The sequence below is a fragment of the Triticum aestivum genome, chromosome 5D (genome assembly GCF_018294505.1).
Source record: "Triticum aestivum cultivar Chinese Spring chromosome 5D, IWGSC CS RefSeq v2.1, whole genome shotgun sequence".
Taxonomy (NCBI): Eukaryota; Viridiplantae; Streptophyta; class Magnoliopsida; order Poales; family Poaceae; genus Triticum; species Triticum aestivum.
In genome coordinates this window covers 569,777,888-569,793,649 of record NC_057808.1, presented here as the reverse complement: position 1 = coordinate 569,793,649, position 15,762 = coordinate 569,777,888, and the positions used below count along the sequence as shown (strand labels likewise).

Sequence of the window (15,762 nt, the reverse complement as noted above, 5' to 3'; positions counted from 1 at the left end):
GGCAGGGCTTGCACGCTGAGGCGTCTCGATGAGGTCGGTGCAGATGTCCGGCTCAGGGCCCGGTTCGCCGATCTTGCCGATGAAGACGTGAATTCCTCCAAAGGGGACCCGGTACCCGTACTCGATTGAGCCGGCCTCGGGGCCCCAGCCTGCGTCGTCGATGTAGAGCTTGCCGCAACGACTCTTGGTCATCCGGCCCATGGTGTATCCCTTGAGCCCTTCGAAATTGCCCTTCAAGAACTCGAAACCATCGCGCGATAGCCCCACGGTGGGCGCCAACTGTCGTGGAATTGTCACGGCAGATGTCCTAGTGAAAGGACTTAGTCATGGAGCCATCGCAACGGGTTAGCTTAAAGGGGTTAAACCGGACAAGGGACACGAGAGTTCTATACTAGTTCGGCCCCTTACGATGAAGGTAAAAGCCTACGTCTAGTTGTGATGGAATTGCTGGGGTTTCGATGATCAGGGAGCAAATATGCTTCGCCTGAGTCTCGAGTTGTTATCTGTGTCCCTGAACCGCCGCCGGGTCGTGCCTTTATATACACAGGTCGACGCCCGCCGGCTTATAGAGTCTCGATGCCGGTTTATACACATACTGGCTCGGTCTGTACTTTGTCATATCTTACAATACAAGCTATGTACTATATGGCAGTTTATAACTACAGGCCTTAATCTACCTTTGGGCCTCGGGCCTTCGATTCTCTGTAGTAAGCCGCTTTATTCCCTGTCTTCATGGGCTTTTAAGCATAAACAATCCATTATGGGGATAACCCGGCTTCCTTGGCCGGTTTACACCTAGTAGTAATATCCCCGACACGGGCCCTTAATTCGGCCCATGACCCAATGGAGTTAGCCGGCAAGTTCTTCAGCCAAGTGCGGGTTGTCCCCTCCAGCATCATGGTGAAGTATTTAGCACACATCGCATCGTCCACATCCAGCATCTCCATTGCCATCTCATAGCTTTCAACCCATGACTCGGGGGATAAATCGGCGGTGTAATTCGGCACTTTACGTGGGCCCTTGAAATCCTTGGGCAGGCGCACGTTGCGCAGCGCTGGGACGAGACACGGCACTCCCAAAGAGCTGGAAGTAACCCCTGGTTCCACCGATGTGGTCGGATGAACCGGAGTAAGTTGGCGAGCTTCATGTTGCGCCGCTAACTCGGCCTCTGGACGTGCCCTAGCATGATCCACCACATCCTGAGCATCACCACCGCCACCCACCGGGTTATGGCCACGGGGCAGATTACGGTTTCACGCGCTGCTTGATATGGCCGGTTCATCGATATGCCTGCTATAACTTCGGCTTGGGCGGGGAGTAGAATGGATCCATTCGCGACTATATGAATAAGCATGTTGCTGAGTCAAAGCTGTCTTAAGGAGCTCCCTAGCCCGTCGCGTCTCGACCGCTACTGGGGACTCGCCTTCGATCGGGAGGGCCGCCAGTCGTGAAGCGGTAGCGACAATGTTATCCATCGGGTTAGAGTAATGACCCGGTGGTGTTGGGACGTGCAGTGACAAAACGTTGTTCTGACGAGGCGGATCGGTCGGACGTGGCTGAACCAGCGCCCCCGTTCCAGGTGCCTCCGCCTGGTTTACCACTGGCGGATTACTGGTCCCCGCTCCTGGGGTATTAAAGAGGTTCTTGGCCTCATAAACCGGCGGCAGGTGAGATCGGTACCTTCTCCTCATGACATCGTTTGACGCGCTCTGATCCAGCATAAGCCGGTAAGCCTGTGCATCCAATGTGGCCCGTTCCGCAGCCATCCTGGTATCCTCAGCTGCCAGGTCGGCCTTGGCCTAGGTTATCTGATCTTTCACCTTCACGATTTCCGCATTATGCTCATCTTGATTCGCCGGATTAACCTCCGCCATCAGTGCTGCCATAGTGTCAAATAAATCAGATAAAACTTGAGCCGGCGGTTGCACGGGGCCTCCTGCCCCGGCCGCTGTCGCTGCTACTGATCCGGAAACCATCACCGCTGCGGTCGAAGAGTGGAGCGCTGGCTGTGTACCGGCCATGAAGATCGCAACCCGGTTTGGCGGATCAAAGGGGTCCGGAATACTGTCGCCATCGGAACAGCCCCAATCCGGCCATCTTGCAATTGGTACAATGACTCGGTCTCTCCGGTCGATGACTCGTCGCCGGAATAGACGACGGTTTCACCACCAGATTCCGATCTATCCTCAGATTCCACTCCGTGGATAACTCCCATGAAGGCACGCTTCATGACAGGCTTAACCCCGGCAGATTTCGCACGCTGAGCCGTCTCGATGATGTCAGTGCATATGTCCGGCTCAGGGCCCGGTTCGCCAATCTTGCCAATGAAAACGTGGATGCCGCCGAAGGGGACCCGGTACCCGTACTCGATTGAGTCGGCCTCGGGGCCCTAGCCTGGGTCGTCGATGTAGAGCTTGCCGCGACGACTCTTGGTCATCCGGCCCACAGCGTAGCCCTTGAGTCCTTCGAAGCTGCCCTCTAAGAACTCGAAACCATCGTGCGATAGCCCCATGGTGGGCGCCAACTGTCGTGGTTTTGTCACGGCAGATGTCCTAGAGAAAGGACTTAGTCATGGAGCCATCGCAACGGGTTAGCTTAAAGGGGTTAAAGCGGACAAGGGACACAGAGAGTTTATACTGGTTCGGCCCCTTGCGGTGAAGGTAAAAGCCTAAGATCCAGTTGTTGTGGGATTGCTAGGGTTTTGATGACCAGGGAGCGAATACGCTTTTCCTGGGTCTCTGAGTTGTTGTCTGTTGTCCCCAAACCGCCGCCGGGTCGTCCCCTTATATACATGGGTTGACGCCCGCCGGTTTACAGGATTCCGAGGCCGGCTCATAAACGTGTCCGGCCCGGTTTCTACTATCTTTGCCTTACAACACAAGCTTACATATCAATGTCGGTTTATGATTACAGGCCTTAATCCGCCCTTGGGCCCTGGGCCTTCATAAAGCGCCAACATCTTTCTCTTCATGGGCTTCAAATATAATAACTCTTTATGGGGATAACCCGGCCTCTCCTGGCCGGTTTACGCCCAGCAGTAATATCCCTAACAGAACCTATTATGTTTTCATGAATATATGTGAGTTCTTGATCCTATCTTGCAAGTCTATAGTCACCTACTATGTGTTATGATCCGGCAACCCCGAAGTGACAATAATCGGGACCACTCCCGGTGATGACCATAGTTTGAGGAGTTCATGTGTTCACTATGTGTTAATGCTTTGGTCTGGTACTCTATTAAAAGGAGGCCTTAATATCCCTTAGTTTCCGTTAGGACCCCGCTGCCACGGGAGGGTAGGACAAAAGATGTCATGCAAGTTCTTTTTCATAAGCACGTATGACTATATTCGGAATACATGCCTACATTACATTGATGAATTGGAGCTAGTTCTGTGTCACCCTATGTTATGACTGTTACATGATGAACCACATCCGGCATAATTCTCCATCACCAATCCAATGCCTACGAGCTTTTCACATATTGTTCTTCGCTTATTTACTTTTCCGTTGCCACTGTTACAATCACTACAAAACCCAAAAATATTACTTTGCTATTGTTACCGTTACTTCCATACTACTTTGCTACTAAATACTTTGCTGCAGATACTAAGTTATCTAGGTATGGTTGAATTGACAACTCAACTGCTAATACTTGAGAATATTCTTTGGCTCCCCTTGTGTCGAATCAATAAATTTGGGTTGAATACTCTACCCTCGAAAACTGTTGCGATCCCCTATACTTGTGGGTTATCAGTGGCCGTCCAATGTCCAGTGAATGGCGGGTCTTGGCCTTACTCCTTGTCGGCATCATCGTCCATACCGTCGATGTCTTCGGAGCCATAATCGAGCATGTCGGTTAAGTCCTCGACAGTGGCTATGAAGTGGGTGGCGGGTGGGAAGAGAAATTCTCCATCATCAGCCTCTTGTTCGAACCGGACATAGTTCGGCTGTGAGTCCCCCGCCAAGGACAGGTTCTTTAATGAATTTAGCACATCACCCAGGGGCGAGTGTTGGAAGATGTCTGCGGCGCTGAACTCAAAGATCGATAACTGATCCAGCTCAGTGTCCGCAGGCGTACGTGGTTCGGAACTTATAGCCGGAAATGAGTCCGGAATTCCGTTGACGCAGATATTGCAAGGTGTTGAGTCTGTGTGCGGCTCCAACACCGCAGACTCAGTGACCTCAGATGGCGCGATCTGCTCCGGATCTAAGGCCGTGGCAGTTACAGGAACCATCTCCTGAATGTGGTCCGATGACAGATTTAAGTCATGTTCATCGGAGCGAGGGGGAGCGATCGCCGCGGTCTCAAATCCATTGAAGATCAAGTCTCGACGGATATCCGCGACATAGTTCAAGCTTCCGAATCTGACCTGGTGGCCAGGGGCGTAGCTATCGATTTGCTCCAGATGGCCAAGCGAGTTGGCCCGCAGTACGAAGCCGCCGAATATGAAGATCTGTCCGGGGAGGAAGGTTTCTCCTTGGACAGCGTCACTATCGACGATCGAAGGGCCATCGAACCTTTCGTCAACGGCACAGTGGAACTCTCAATGAAAGCACCAATGTCGGTGTCAAAACCGGCGGATCTCGGGTAGGGGGTCCCGAACTGTGCGTCTAAGGTCAATGGTAACAGGAGACAGGGGACACGATGTTTACCCAGGTTCGGGCCCTCTCTATGGAGGTAATACCCTACTTCCTGCTTGATTGATCTTGATGAATATGAGTATTACAAGAGTTGATCTACCACGAGATCGTAATGGCTAAACCCTAGAAGTCTAGCCTGTATGACTATGGTAATGAGTATATCTCTTCCGAACTACACCCTCCAGTTTATATAAACACCGGGGGGATCTAGGGTTACATAGAGTCGGTTACATAGGAAGGAATCTTTGTAGTAGATCGCCAAGCTTGCCTTCCAGGCCAAGGAGAGTCCTATCCAGACACGGGTACAGTCTTCGGCCTTCGTGTCTTCACAGCCCATCAGTCCGACCCATGGATAACAGGCCGGACGCCCGAGGACCCCTTAGTCCAGGACTCCCTCACTGAGCCCCCAGCTCAGCCCCCGGCCAGGGAGCGGAGATTTGACCCCGCCCGCCGGAGATGATGGAGACAACCTTTCCGTCCCCTCGTGCGGAGGAAGGGGCGAGGAAACACAAGGTGAGCCACTCCTTAAGGAGCACACCTCCCCTGCTGCCCAAGCCGAAGATGTCGCCATGGAATCTTCTGCGGCAGAAATGGCGCAAAAGGCTGCCGAGTCTCCCTCGCCAGAGGAAGAAGTTCATGACCCGGCAACGACTGTTGCCGGGGAAACAGATATCCCTGCCCGGCAGACATCCCCAGGTACTTGGCTTGAATTTTCCTTTATACTCTGGCTGTCTTCACTGGTTCCTTTATTCGCTTTGAGGCTTCCACACTTTTGTTTGCTCAATGGTCCATTCCTTCTGCAGACCTCCAGGCCGAAGAACCAGATTTGTTGGAGGTGGCGGTGGACATTGGAAGGTCCTCCGCGAATGAAGCCATGAAGGTTGCAATTGCTGAGGAGCATGATCTTGCTGCCGGGGGAACACAAGGTTCCTTGGTAGTGGTGGAGCATCCTCTAGAGGGTGCCCTCGTGGAGGGAGTGGTCATCGAGGCAAAGATTCCTCTTCAAAACCCTAGGTCCACTCCCCTCCTCTAGGGGCACGGCTGATGTCTTGCCATCGTCCTTGAACACACTGGTTGTGGTGCCGCCGTTGCCTGATATCGGAGCCCCCTGCCCGTCCTTGACAGATGCAGAGCTTGATGAAGAGCTTCAACATCTTTTGGCATCGCTGCATCTGGAAGGCGGGGAGGCTGACGACACTGCTGCCATCACCATGGATTTGTCCTTCATCAAATCCATGGCGGTGGGTTTGAAGGAGATGCAAGACCGGCACGATCTGAAGTGGGAGGAGATCAAGGAGTGGCGCGAGTCCGCCGGCAAGGTGGATCAGAAGTTGAAGGACAAGTGCCTGGAGCTGCGCGAATGGCACGACAAGCAGTTCAAGGCGCTCATGAAGCAGCAGGAGACCCTTCAGATGATGAGGGAGGATGTCGTGGCTCGGGAGAGGCGTCTGGCATATCACAAAGCATCTTTGGATGCCAGGGAGCAAGAGATCTCCCTTCGGGAGGAGAATCTTGAAGCCACCCTTCGCGCCAAGGACAAGAGTTTGGAGACCTTGGTGCAGCAACGCACCAAAGAACTGAAGGATGAGCATGGGGCTGCTCTGGACACCCTTTCTACTGATCATGCTGCCCAACTGAAAAAGCTTGTTGACGATCTGGATGTCGCATCCTCTGCCAAAACTGAGCTCGACCTCGGTCTCACCGAGATGGGATTGCAAACTCTCTATTTCCCTTCGTAACGTTTCTATCTAACCGAGATGAGCAATCGGTCCCACCGAGTTCGCAATGCAAAATCTGTTTCCTTTTCGTAACGTTTCGGTCTCACCGAAATGAGCGACCGGTCCCATCGAGTTTGCCTGACCAACTCTCTTTTTGCCTATTACATAAATTGGTCTCACCGAGTTCATGTGATCGGTCTCACCGAGATTACGTTATGCCCTAACCCTAACACAATCGGTCCCACCAAGTTGACATGTCGGTCCCACCGAAAAGCCTAACGTTCACATTTTGAACTAAATCGGTCTGACCGAGTTTCAGTATTCGGTCCCACCGAGTTTGGTAAATTGTGTGTAACGGTTAGATTTTGTGTGGAGGCTATATATACCCCTCCACCCATCCTCCATTTGTGGAGAGAGCCATCAGAACGTGCCTACACTTCCAGCATTCATTTTCTGAGAGAGAACCACCTACTCATGTGTTGAGACCAAGATATTCCAATCCAACCACAAGAACAAGTTGCTTTCCACTCAAATCATCTTTCCATCATATCCAAATCTGTGAGAGAGAGTTGAGTGTTGGGGAGACTATCATTTGAAGCACAAGAGCAAGGAGTTCATCATCAACACATCATCTATTACCTTTTGGAGAGTGGTGTCTCCTGGATTGGTTAGGTGTCACTTGGGAGCCTCCGTCAAGATTGTGGAGTTGAACCAAGGAGTTTGTAAGGGCAAGGAGATCGCCTACTTCGTGAAGATCTACCCAAGTGAGGCAAGTCCTTCGTGGGCGATGGCCATGGTGGGATAGACAAGGTTGCTTCTTCGTGGACCCTTCGTGGGTGGAGCCCTCCGTGGACTCGCGCAACCATTACCCTTCGTGGGCTGAAGTCTCCATCAACGTGGATGTACAATAGCACCACCTATCGGAACCACGCCAAAAATCTCCGTGTCTCCAATTACATTTGCACACTCCAATCCCATCCCTTTACTTTCTTGCAACTTGCATGCTTTACTTTCCGCTGCTCATATACTCTTGCCATGCTTGCTTGAAATGTATTGTGAATGTTTAAACTTGTGCTAAAACTCCACCTTAACTTGAAGAAATTAAAAACTGCTACTTTTCTTTGTTGGGGGTCTAATCACCTCCCTCTAGACACCTCTTCTCGATCCTTTCATTTACTCTTGATATAAGAATTGTCTGAAGTAAAGTTTGACCATATTTATATAAAAAAATATCAACATCTACCATGCTAAAGTTATACAATATGAAAATTTAAGTCATGGCGCATCTAATGATATTGTTTTCACATTGTGAATGTTGATATTTTTTCTATAAAGTTTGTCAAACTTTAAGAGGCTTGACTTCAGACAAATCTTATAGGCGAACTAAAAAGGACCGGAGGGAGTAGGGAGAGGGAGCTGTTGCTCAGGCCCTTCCCAATGCTCTACCTTGTACAGGTGCTAAGGCTGCCATGTAGGCAAAAAATCTGATGTGGCAAGGTAATTAAGAGGAGAGAGATGATTGTGGTGACCCAGAAAGAAACAATGCTAAGCGCACGAACCTAGGCAAAACACTTAAACGAAAGAAGCCCACCAATGCATGAAGAAATTTAGTTGCAAAATCATTAAATGAAGGATGCTTAGCTACAAGTTAAACACATATGCATTGGGAGCTTTAGTTGCTAAACTTTTTTAATGTGCTTAGCACCTCATGTAAGCACCAGTGCATTAGAAGAGGCCTCACAGGACAGGAGGTAGGGCTTCTTTTTGGGTTGTAAACACGGGGACCCTTTTACTTTCTTTTTGGGTCTGCGTTTTGATTTCTTGCAAGCCCGTTAGTTTAATTTAAAAAGGAACTTGGAATCAAATCCCCCTTTATCGGGGGAACTAAATATAGCTTAGATCATTAGGATATTTTTATTATTATATGGTGGAACACAACCCACCCGAGTTCAAGATCTAAACTTGGCACGGATGCGCATATTTCCTACATTAATTTCAGTCTTATTTTTCGGTGGTATGACGTTTTCATGACTACGAGGTGTCTGTAGCGATTTTCTTAATCTCAAGATTCGCCGCCGGCTCAGAAAAAATCGATTGTTTATTTTCTTAAGTCAGGCACACTAATAATCGACATATGTATGGAAACATGACAATTCTTTGCACAACATTGCTGCTCATAAATGGCATGTTCCTATGTTTGGTATCAGTGTAATGTGCAAGACGTTTTGGTTTCATATATCTTTTGAACGATCGATATCAATGCAGTATGTAAACATATGAATCTTACAATTCGCATAATTTGGATTCATCTAAAATGTTATAATTCACATATTTCCCCATTTTACACATGGAGGCGGGCCATATTTCAACTAGGGCTGCACGAAGTCGGGCAAGGCAAGAGAACTGTGAAGAAGAGGAGGAGCAGGCAGCCTTTCACCATGAGATTCATTAATTCAGTTCTGGTGAGAACTAAACTTTGCAAACTTTGACAAGAATACTCCCTCCGTTTTTATTTACTCCGCATATTATCTTTGATCAAAGTCAAACTTTGCAAACTTTGACAAAGTTTATAGACAAAAGTATTAACATATACAATAACAAATCAATACCGTTTGATTCATTATTGAATATACTTTCACATCATATAGATTTGTTCTTGTAAATATTCATATTTTTTCTATAAACATGGTCAAACTTTATGAAGTTTGACTTTTGTCAAACTTAATATGCCGAGTAAATAAAAATGGAGGGAGTATTCTTGTCCAAGCGTCCAGTACAAGCAAGTCTTGTATTCTTGTCCAAGCGTCCGGGGATAAAATACGTTTGAATTCCTCCAAATTGCTTGTTGAATGGATGCAATCTCCTGTTTTTTTCTCTAACAAAGTAGAAATGTATCTCATCTCAATATATATATGTCCAAGCGAAGGGATCCTCCTTCGGCAGTGTTGAAGGGGCGGCAATGGCAATGGCAATGGCAATGGAGGAAGATTCAACATTAAAAAACAATGTGCTTGATCCGGAACAATTGCTGTATCAAGATTGGGCAGCGGATCGGATCGCATGTTTTTGAAACTTTTCCTTCCTTTTGCACCAGGATGCATCCTTTTTTATACATTTATCTCTTGATAGATAGTGGTATGGAATCCTACCCTTTTCTACTATCATACAAGAGAAAAAAAAATACATAAACAGAGTACAGGTAATAAATTATAGGATTAATTGATCAACAGAGCTAAAAACACAGGTGCTTTGTGATTTGCATCCGACCATACATACACAGGTTACTACAAACATTAGTTTAAAACAGGATTTTTCTTTTCTTTTCTTCTCTTTTGGCACACCGACAGACATAAAAACATATGTTTTCCTTTAATTACCCCTTTCCCTTTTTTCCTTTGATAACAATGACATAATTAATTACACATTAAAATGAACTCTTCTTTTGAGCAAAAATAAAGAATCTTTCTTACACTTGGAAAACCAAGAAAAATACACTTGACTTGCTTATGCACATTTTACCGGTTGGTTGGTTGGTTGGTTGGCTGGCGCATATCTGAAACTTCAACGTTTCCAAACAACAAAGCTCTGCATCCAAATTTACATACAATTTTGAGTCCGTGTCCAGGTGGTACAATTGTGAGACCGTGTCCGTGTCCAGGGGAAGTGTCGGTGTCTGTGCTATGTTAGGCTTTCTTTCCCTGCATCTGCTAACACAACAACAACAACAACAATTCAATCACCTTTCTAAGGTTTTCTAAGGTTTCTGTGAAAGGAGCTCGTTACCTTTCTAAGGTACTTGGCGTGAAGCTTCAGTGCACCAGCGCAAGCCTTCTTTGCATCCAAGTTCCCATTAACATTGTTCAATATCTAAAACAAATCATATTTCAACGTTAATAATCGATTTCCAGTGTTCATGGTGCTTCAATTTTTTCCTTGCTACGTACGGAAAATCCTCTCTTTTTTTTCTCATTACTTGACTAGCCATAATTGAGCCAAACGTTTTGTTATGTGAAGCTTAGCCTGTTTTCGCTCATATTATCAATTCTGAAATATGTATGTCTTGCATCATAAAACAAGAAACACGGAAAAAGCTTACCCTAATAATGTCATCTAATCCCCGGGCTTCTTGCAACAGCTTCTGACTGTTCTCTTTCAATACACTAGCAACCAGGAAAACAGAAATAGGGACAGGCCCATCAACACCGTTAGTAGCACTCTTCATATTCGCCCTCTCGTACTTGCCAAACTGACGGGTTGATTTTACTCTTGGTTTATATCCTTGAGCACTTCTGTCAGTTGCAGGCCCGCTCTCTTCATATGTGGAGAACATGTCAGGGTCATATTCTAGAGCCCACATCATCTGCAGATCCATTCAACAACCAGGGTCAATCTTTATTTGCAAAGCAGAGTATAAACTTGAAGAAACATAAAGCATTATTATTCCTTAAGACCATGACAACCAGGCTCATAGTTGGGTGGCCTTTTACTGGAGATCTCGTGGACACACAACAGTTTGCAACGATGCCAATAAAACTAGCTAGCGCTTAAAAATCCATGGATTCAACCCAACTAAGCTTGAGTGTGTGACCGTTTTTGGTTGGCTGGTAATACCATTCATTTTATTTTCTGGACACAAGAACAACCATGACCACACACAAAAGAAAAACAGTAGGAAACAATGACACATATTCTGTTGGATGACTAAACCTGGTTTTCAACACCTTTGAACATGGTCATGGTATCATTAAAGAGAATGAAAGAAAATATCTGAATATGGCATATCTAAAACATAGTGAAGTCCATTTGAACGAAAAGACGTTCAGCCCAGGATACTTTTGAGGCATTGAGGCCAACTGTACAACACACACACTACTGTGCTGAATTTAGTTCATAGATAAAAGCTCACCCGGATGAAATAAATACAACAAATATTTTAGATTTAGCTCCTCGTCAAAAAGAAGTATTTACCTCCCAAAGGTACAAGGAGTCCCCAAATGACAGTTCACGGCGAAACAATACCATGAACATGCGGAACGCAAAGAGATAGTCGCCTCCGCCAAGTGTTTCTGTGTTCAAGAGTCAACAAGCACCAATTGCAGTGTAAGAACATCAAATGGATATCCAGGTTGATTGGTCCCTCCTTGAGTGTTGATTAAATACATACATACCGAGGTGGTCATGTAACTTTGGGTCCAGCACCTGAATGATAGAGGCAAGGTGCTGAAGCTGGTTCTCAACCCCAACGGATTGCTGTGTGCATCTGAAATTCCCCCGCTTTAAAAATCACAGATAGATAACAATAATAAGTGAAACTAGAAGAGACCAAAATGACTGATGGAGAAGCATGCAGTGTGTACCGACCAGTCTACGCATGAGTCTCTCAAAGCACCAAAACGCGTCTGCTTCATCATTGAGTAGCACTATCATCGGTGAGCATAAATCACTCATTCCTGTTTGAGATGTGAAGATTACGAACGTGCATAAGAAAGCATCGACTTTTCATCAGGCAATAAATAAGCATATTCTGGTGCAAATCAAATCAAATCAAATAGGAGGTAGGCAGCTAGCATATCCACCTTGGCAATACCCAACTTCTTTGTCGATCCACGCGTAGACAGCTAGAATATCCCATAACTTGGATAGATTTTCTTTCTTCTCGTAGAAGACCATGGAGCGGTCAGTGCGAAGAACATCAAGACCTGTATATATATTATTATCCCCACGACATGACATAGTCGTGGATAAGACTGGGGTCAGTAGAATAATGCTGGAAGTAATCGATGATTAGGCCCCATCATACCGATTTGGTGCAGCGTAAGCTTCCATTCGATAGTCTGTTTATCCGTCAGGCGGTGGTCGGCGTCATCTCCATTCTTGGTGGTGATCGAACTAGCTTGCTGGTCTGGAGTGGCGGCTTCAAGTAAAACCAAAGGGTCCTTGATAGGCACGCCATCCTCAGTTATGATGGGGGCGGTGATGATTTTGCCGCTGCCGACGTGAGGATCCATGTGTTTGCATTGTTCCTTCCATCTAGCATACTGTATCCTGCATGCATGCATATATCGGTGGTCACACATGGACATTACATTTCAGTTAATGCTAATGGTATCCTCTTATTGAAGCATTGAGGAGAAGAATTGATAGAGATAGTGAGCATACATACCTTCTTGCTTGCCTGATGTGGTCGCGGTCATCGAATGTGCTCTCGGGATCGAAGCAGCCGAGCAGGAACTCCCAGACCTCTCCCCTGATTGCGGGGTGCACACCCTAGTATATATATACATAGAAAACAAACAAGAGAGAGTTTTGCTGGCTTGTGTTAGACGACGACGAGGAGGAGGAGGAGATGAGGAAGAAAATTGGTTTGAGCCTGACAGACAGACAGACAGACAGACATACATACCCCGCTCTGAATCCGGTTTAGAACAGAGGCGATGTGGAGGGATCCGTGGTGCGTGAAGGCGGCGTGCCATTTGCGTACGCTCAGCGTCTTGCCAATCTGCCATCCATCCATCTTTCTTTCTTGAGTAACTCCTACTACTAGTCGGAGGGACGAATTGCTCCAAAACAAACAGAGCAAGGAAAGAAAGCAAAGAAAGAAAGAGGAAAGGAAAGAAGAGACCTTGATCTTGAACTTGGTGTCGGGGACGTTGTGGGCGCAGTCGGGGCGCAGCTGGTAGAAGGTGGAATCCGACGACGACGCCGATTCCCTTCCCTTGTGCCGCCGCAGCATCCTCCCTTCCCTTCCCTTCCGACGACGCTCTCCTGGTACAAGGTTGGATCTTGGCCGGCCGGCAGCAGAGCAGAGCAGAGCACTTGGATCTTGCTTCTTCTCTTTGATCCAATTCCGATTCCGGTCGAGGGGAAGGGGAATGAATGAATGGATCTGTCCGCCTGCCCGGTGCCGGTGCCGGTGGAGATGCCGGTGGCGGCTGGTGGAGGGAGATGCGCTGGCTTCCCTTCCCTTCCCTTCCCTTGCCTTGCCTTTGACTTGTTGACCCTTTCCTTCCTTCCTTCTTCCAATGTTTTTTTAATTAATATATAATACAACTACATTCCTTGTTGGCGGTAAAGCACTACTACCCTAAGATGTACTACCTGCCTGCCTCTCAAAACAATCAAATCATTATTCACAAAAAAAAAATCAAATCAAATGAGATCACGTGATTAAATTGAATTGAATTGACCCACATGAATAAATCTCGTATATATTCCCGTGTTGGAATTAACAGAGGCCAATGATAAATCCGCTTCCTAACGTTTCTGCAAGTTCAACAGCTTGATGGAGTAGGCAAACACCAAGAAGAAGCCGATGACGTACACGAAATGCGCGAGCACGACATACCCAAGGAAATCATGCTCAATGCCCATATTGTCCTCCAAAAATTGCTTCACCACCACCGGTGACCGACACACGGTTGGTGTTATCGCCAAATTGCGACCCGATGACGCCATATATGGTCCACGACACGGGGTTTGCCCAGTAGTACCACCTCCACCAAATTGGTATTAACTGCATGCAAGAACAACCAACCAACCATCATCATGACCTCACCTCGTTTAACAAATCTAGTTAATTAATCGACATGTGGCTTACTTACCGGTCTTGTAACGAGGAACCCAGGAAAAAAGGTTCCAAAGAGGGAGTACAAAGGTTATGATTATGTTTGCAAGCATGGCAGATGAGCTCAACGCCACTAGCATCATTCCAAACAATGTGAAGTGGTTGAAGCAAGAAATTATGAAGAACAGGAAATAGAAGAACTTTGCAGCTTTCCACTCATATCCAATCATCGAATAGATGATCAACGTGTATTCAATCCCTTGCACGATGTTGTACATCACTTCCGCTAGTAGCAAGCTAGGCACGCCTCCATCAAACTCTTCTTCTACTGCTACTAGCTAGCTAGCTAGCTCAACATCAAACAACATATACAACAAGTTGGATCCTACCTAGCTTCTCAAAGATAGATAGATAGATAGATACATGCTCCACCAATCGGACAGTGCTACCGACTACTAAGCTAAGCGTGTGGCATTTTCTTGTTTCCTTCATGTCAGCCGTCTTTGTTGTTCGGGGTCGTCCAACCTCTAGAAGATCAAACTTGCGGCTCCAGGTCCACCATCTCCAGTTCCTCCCCATCAAGCCAGGTCCCTCCTTGGGTGGACAAAAACTAGAAAAATAATTCATGAGCAAGTAATAAGGTAACATAATGATGATGTCTAAGGGACAATTTATGTCAAGCACCATTAGTTTTGCTGACAAGCTCCTAGAAGAACAAAGGCAGGGCGACAAAAAATATTCAATTATCAGGGACTGGAGCACATATTTTTGAATTCTAAGACTAACTTTATCCTTCAATATACTCAATAAACTGATTCTGAGATGTGTGGCTCAAGCAACAACACCTAGGAAATTGAATGGAACAGATGTTTTCAATCACACCTCAACACATAAGGAATATTGATTCCAAGTGTAAGTGCATCTAGTGTCACCCCTAGTTGGTTTTGGAGTATTGACGACAAACTTGGTTGAGGGACTAATGTGTTTGTGAGAATTACAGGATAACACAGGTAGTAGTCCCATATTGATTCGGTTTACCTACCAGAGATGACCCTAAAAATGTGTGAAGACATTGAAGACAATGGTGGTTTGTGAAGATATTCACATTGAAGACTATGACATGAGAAGACATTGCATGAAGACTATGGAGTGCGAAGACATAGTTGTTTCGTAGTTTCCTTTTCTTCTTTGTTGAGTCATAGGAACCACCGTACTGTTAAGTGGGGTCCAAGTGAACAAAGTCAGAGTGACTGATGTGATGCTCAACAAAATTCTATGTCTTCGAGAGAAGATAATGAGAGCAAATCTTATCCAGAGCTGGATGAGTCAGCTTTACTTGTAGCCCAAGTCAAGCTGCCGCGTGTGTTTGAAATCTGACCGTTGGACACGTGTGAGTTCCTTAGTGACCCAGGGTCATTTTGGACAAATCAGGTCGGGTTGCCTCCTGGCTATAAATAGCCCACCCCTACACCATAAATTGGTGGCTGCTCAGAGTTAGTGCACGGCTTTTGTCGTTTGAGAGCAACCCACCTCTGAAGCATTTGTGAGAGAGATCCTTGCGAGGACAAAGCCCAAAACACGCAGAGCCAAAGAGTGTTAGGCATCACTGAAGTCTTTCTGTCCGCGTGATCTGAAGACTTGTTACACTTGAGGATTGTGAATCCTCCAGCCGGTTAGGCGTCGCGTTCTGAGCATCCAAGAGCCATTGTGGATTGCCAGTGAACGAAGTCTGTGAAGGTTTGGAAGTCTACCTTGAAGACTTACCAGAGTGATTGGGCGAGGACTATGTGTTCTTAGCTTAAGGGGAATAAGGTGAAGATACGGTCTTCTGAGTTGAAT

At 46.7% G+C, this 15,762-nt stretch overlaps 1 protein-coding gene and 1 pseudogene across 2 annotated transcripts; both read right to left on the bottom strand.

Annotated features, from left to right (window-relative positions):
* Window positions 1-9,709: 9,709 nt before the first annotated feature.
* Window positions 9,710-13,373, bottom strand: LOC123124023 (rab GTPase-activating protein 22). Of its 2 annotated transcripts, XM_044544727.1 has the most exons (11): window positions 12,982-13,371; window positions 12,763-12,858; window positions 12,523-12,626; window positions 12,160-12,404; window positions 11,936-12,058; window positions 11,721-11,809; window positions 11,528-11,633; window positions 11,328-11,425; window positions 10,456-10,719; window positions 10,143-10,226; window positions 9,710-10,063 (listed from the first exon to the last, which is right to left on the bottom strand). In XM_044544727.1, the coding sequence occupies exons 1-11, from the start codon at window positions 13,090-13,092 to the stop codon at window positions 10,043-10,045; spliced, it is 1,341 nt and encodes a 446-aa protein (XP_044400662.1). In that variant the 5' UTR covers window positions 13,093-13,371; the 3' UTR covers window positions 9,710-10,042. The 2 variants fall into 2 exon arrangements, with proteins under 2 accessions (XP_044400662.1, XP_044400661.1); XM_044544726.1 differs by having other exon boundaries at window positions 9,710-10,226; window positions 12,982-13,373.
* A 240-nt stretch (window positions 13,374-13,613) lies between these two features.
* LOC123121266 (ABC transporter G family member 48-like) lies at window positions 13,614-14,485 on the bottom strand (annotated as a pseudogene).
* Between the last annotated feature and the right edge of the window lie 1,277 nt (window positions 14,486-15,762).

Coding starts and splice junctions, on each gene's coding strand:
- LOC123124023 (XM_044544726.1), bottom strand. CDS start 13,092: ATGCTGCGGCGGCACAAGGGAAGGGAATCGGCGTCGTCGTCGGATTCC. Junction 12,859..12,981: donor ACACCAAGTTCAAGATCAAG/GTCTCTTCTTTC, acceptor GATGGATGGCAG/ATTGGCAAGACGCTGAGCGT. Junction 12,059..12,159: donor GCTTACGCTGCACCAAATCG/GTATGATGGGGC, acceptor ATATATATACAG/GTCTTGATGTTCTTCGCACT.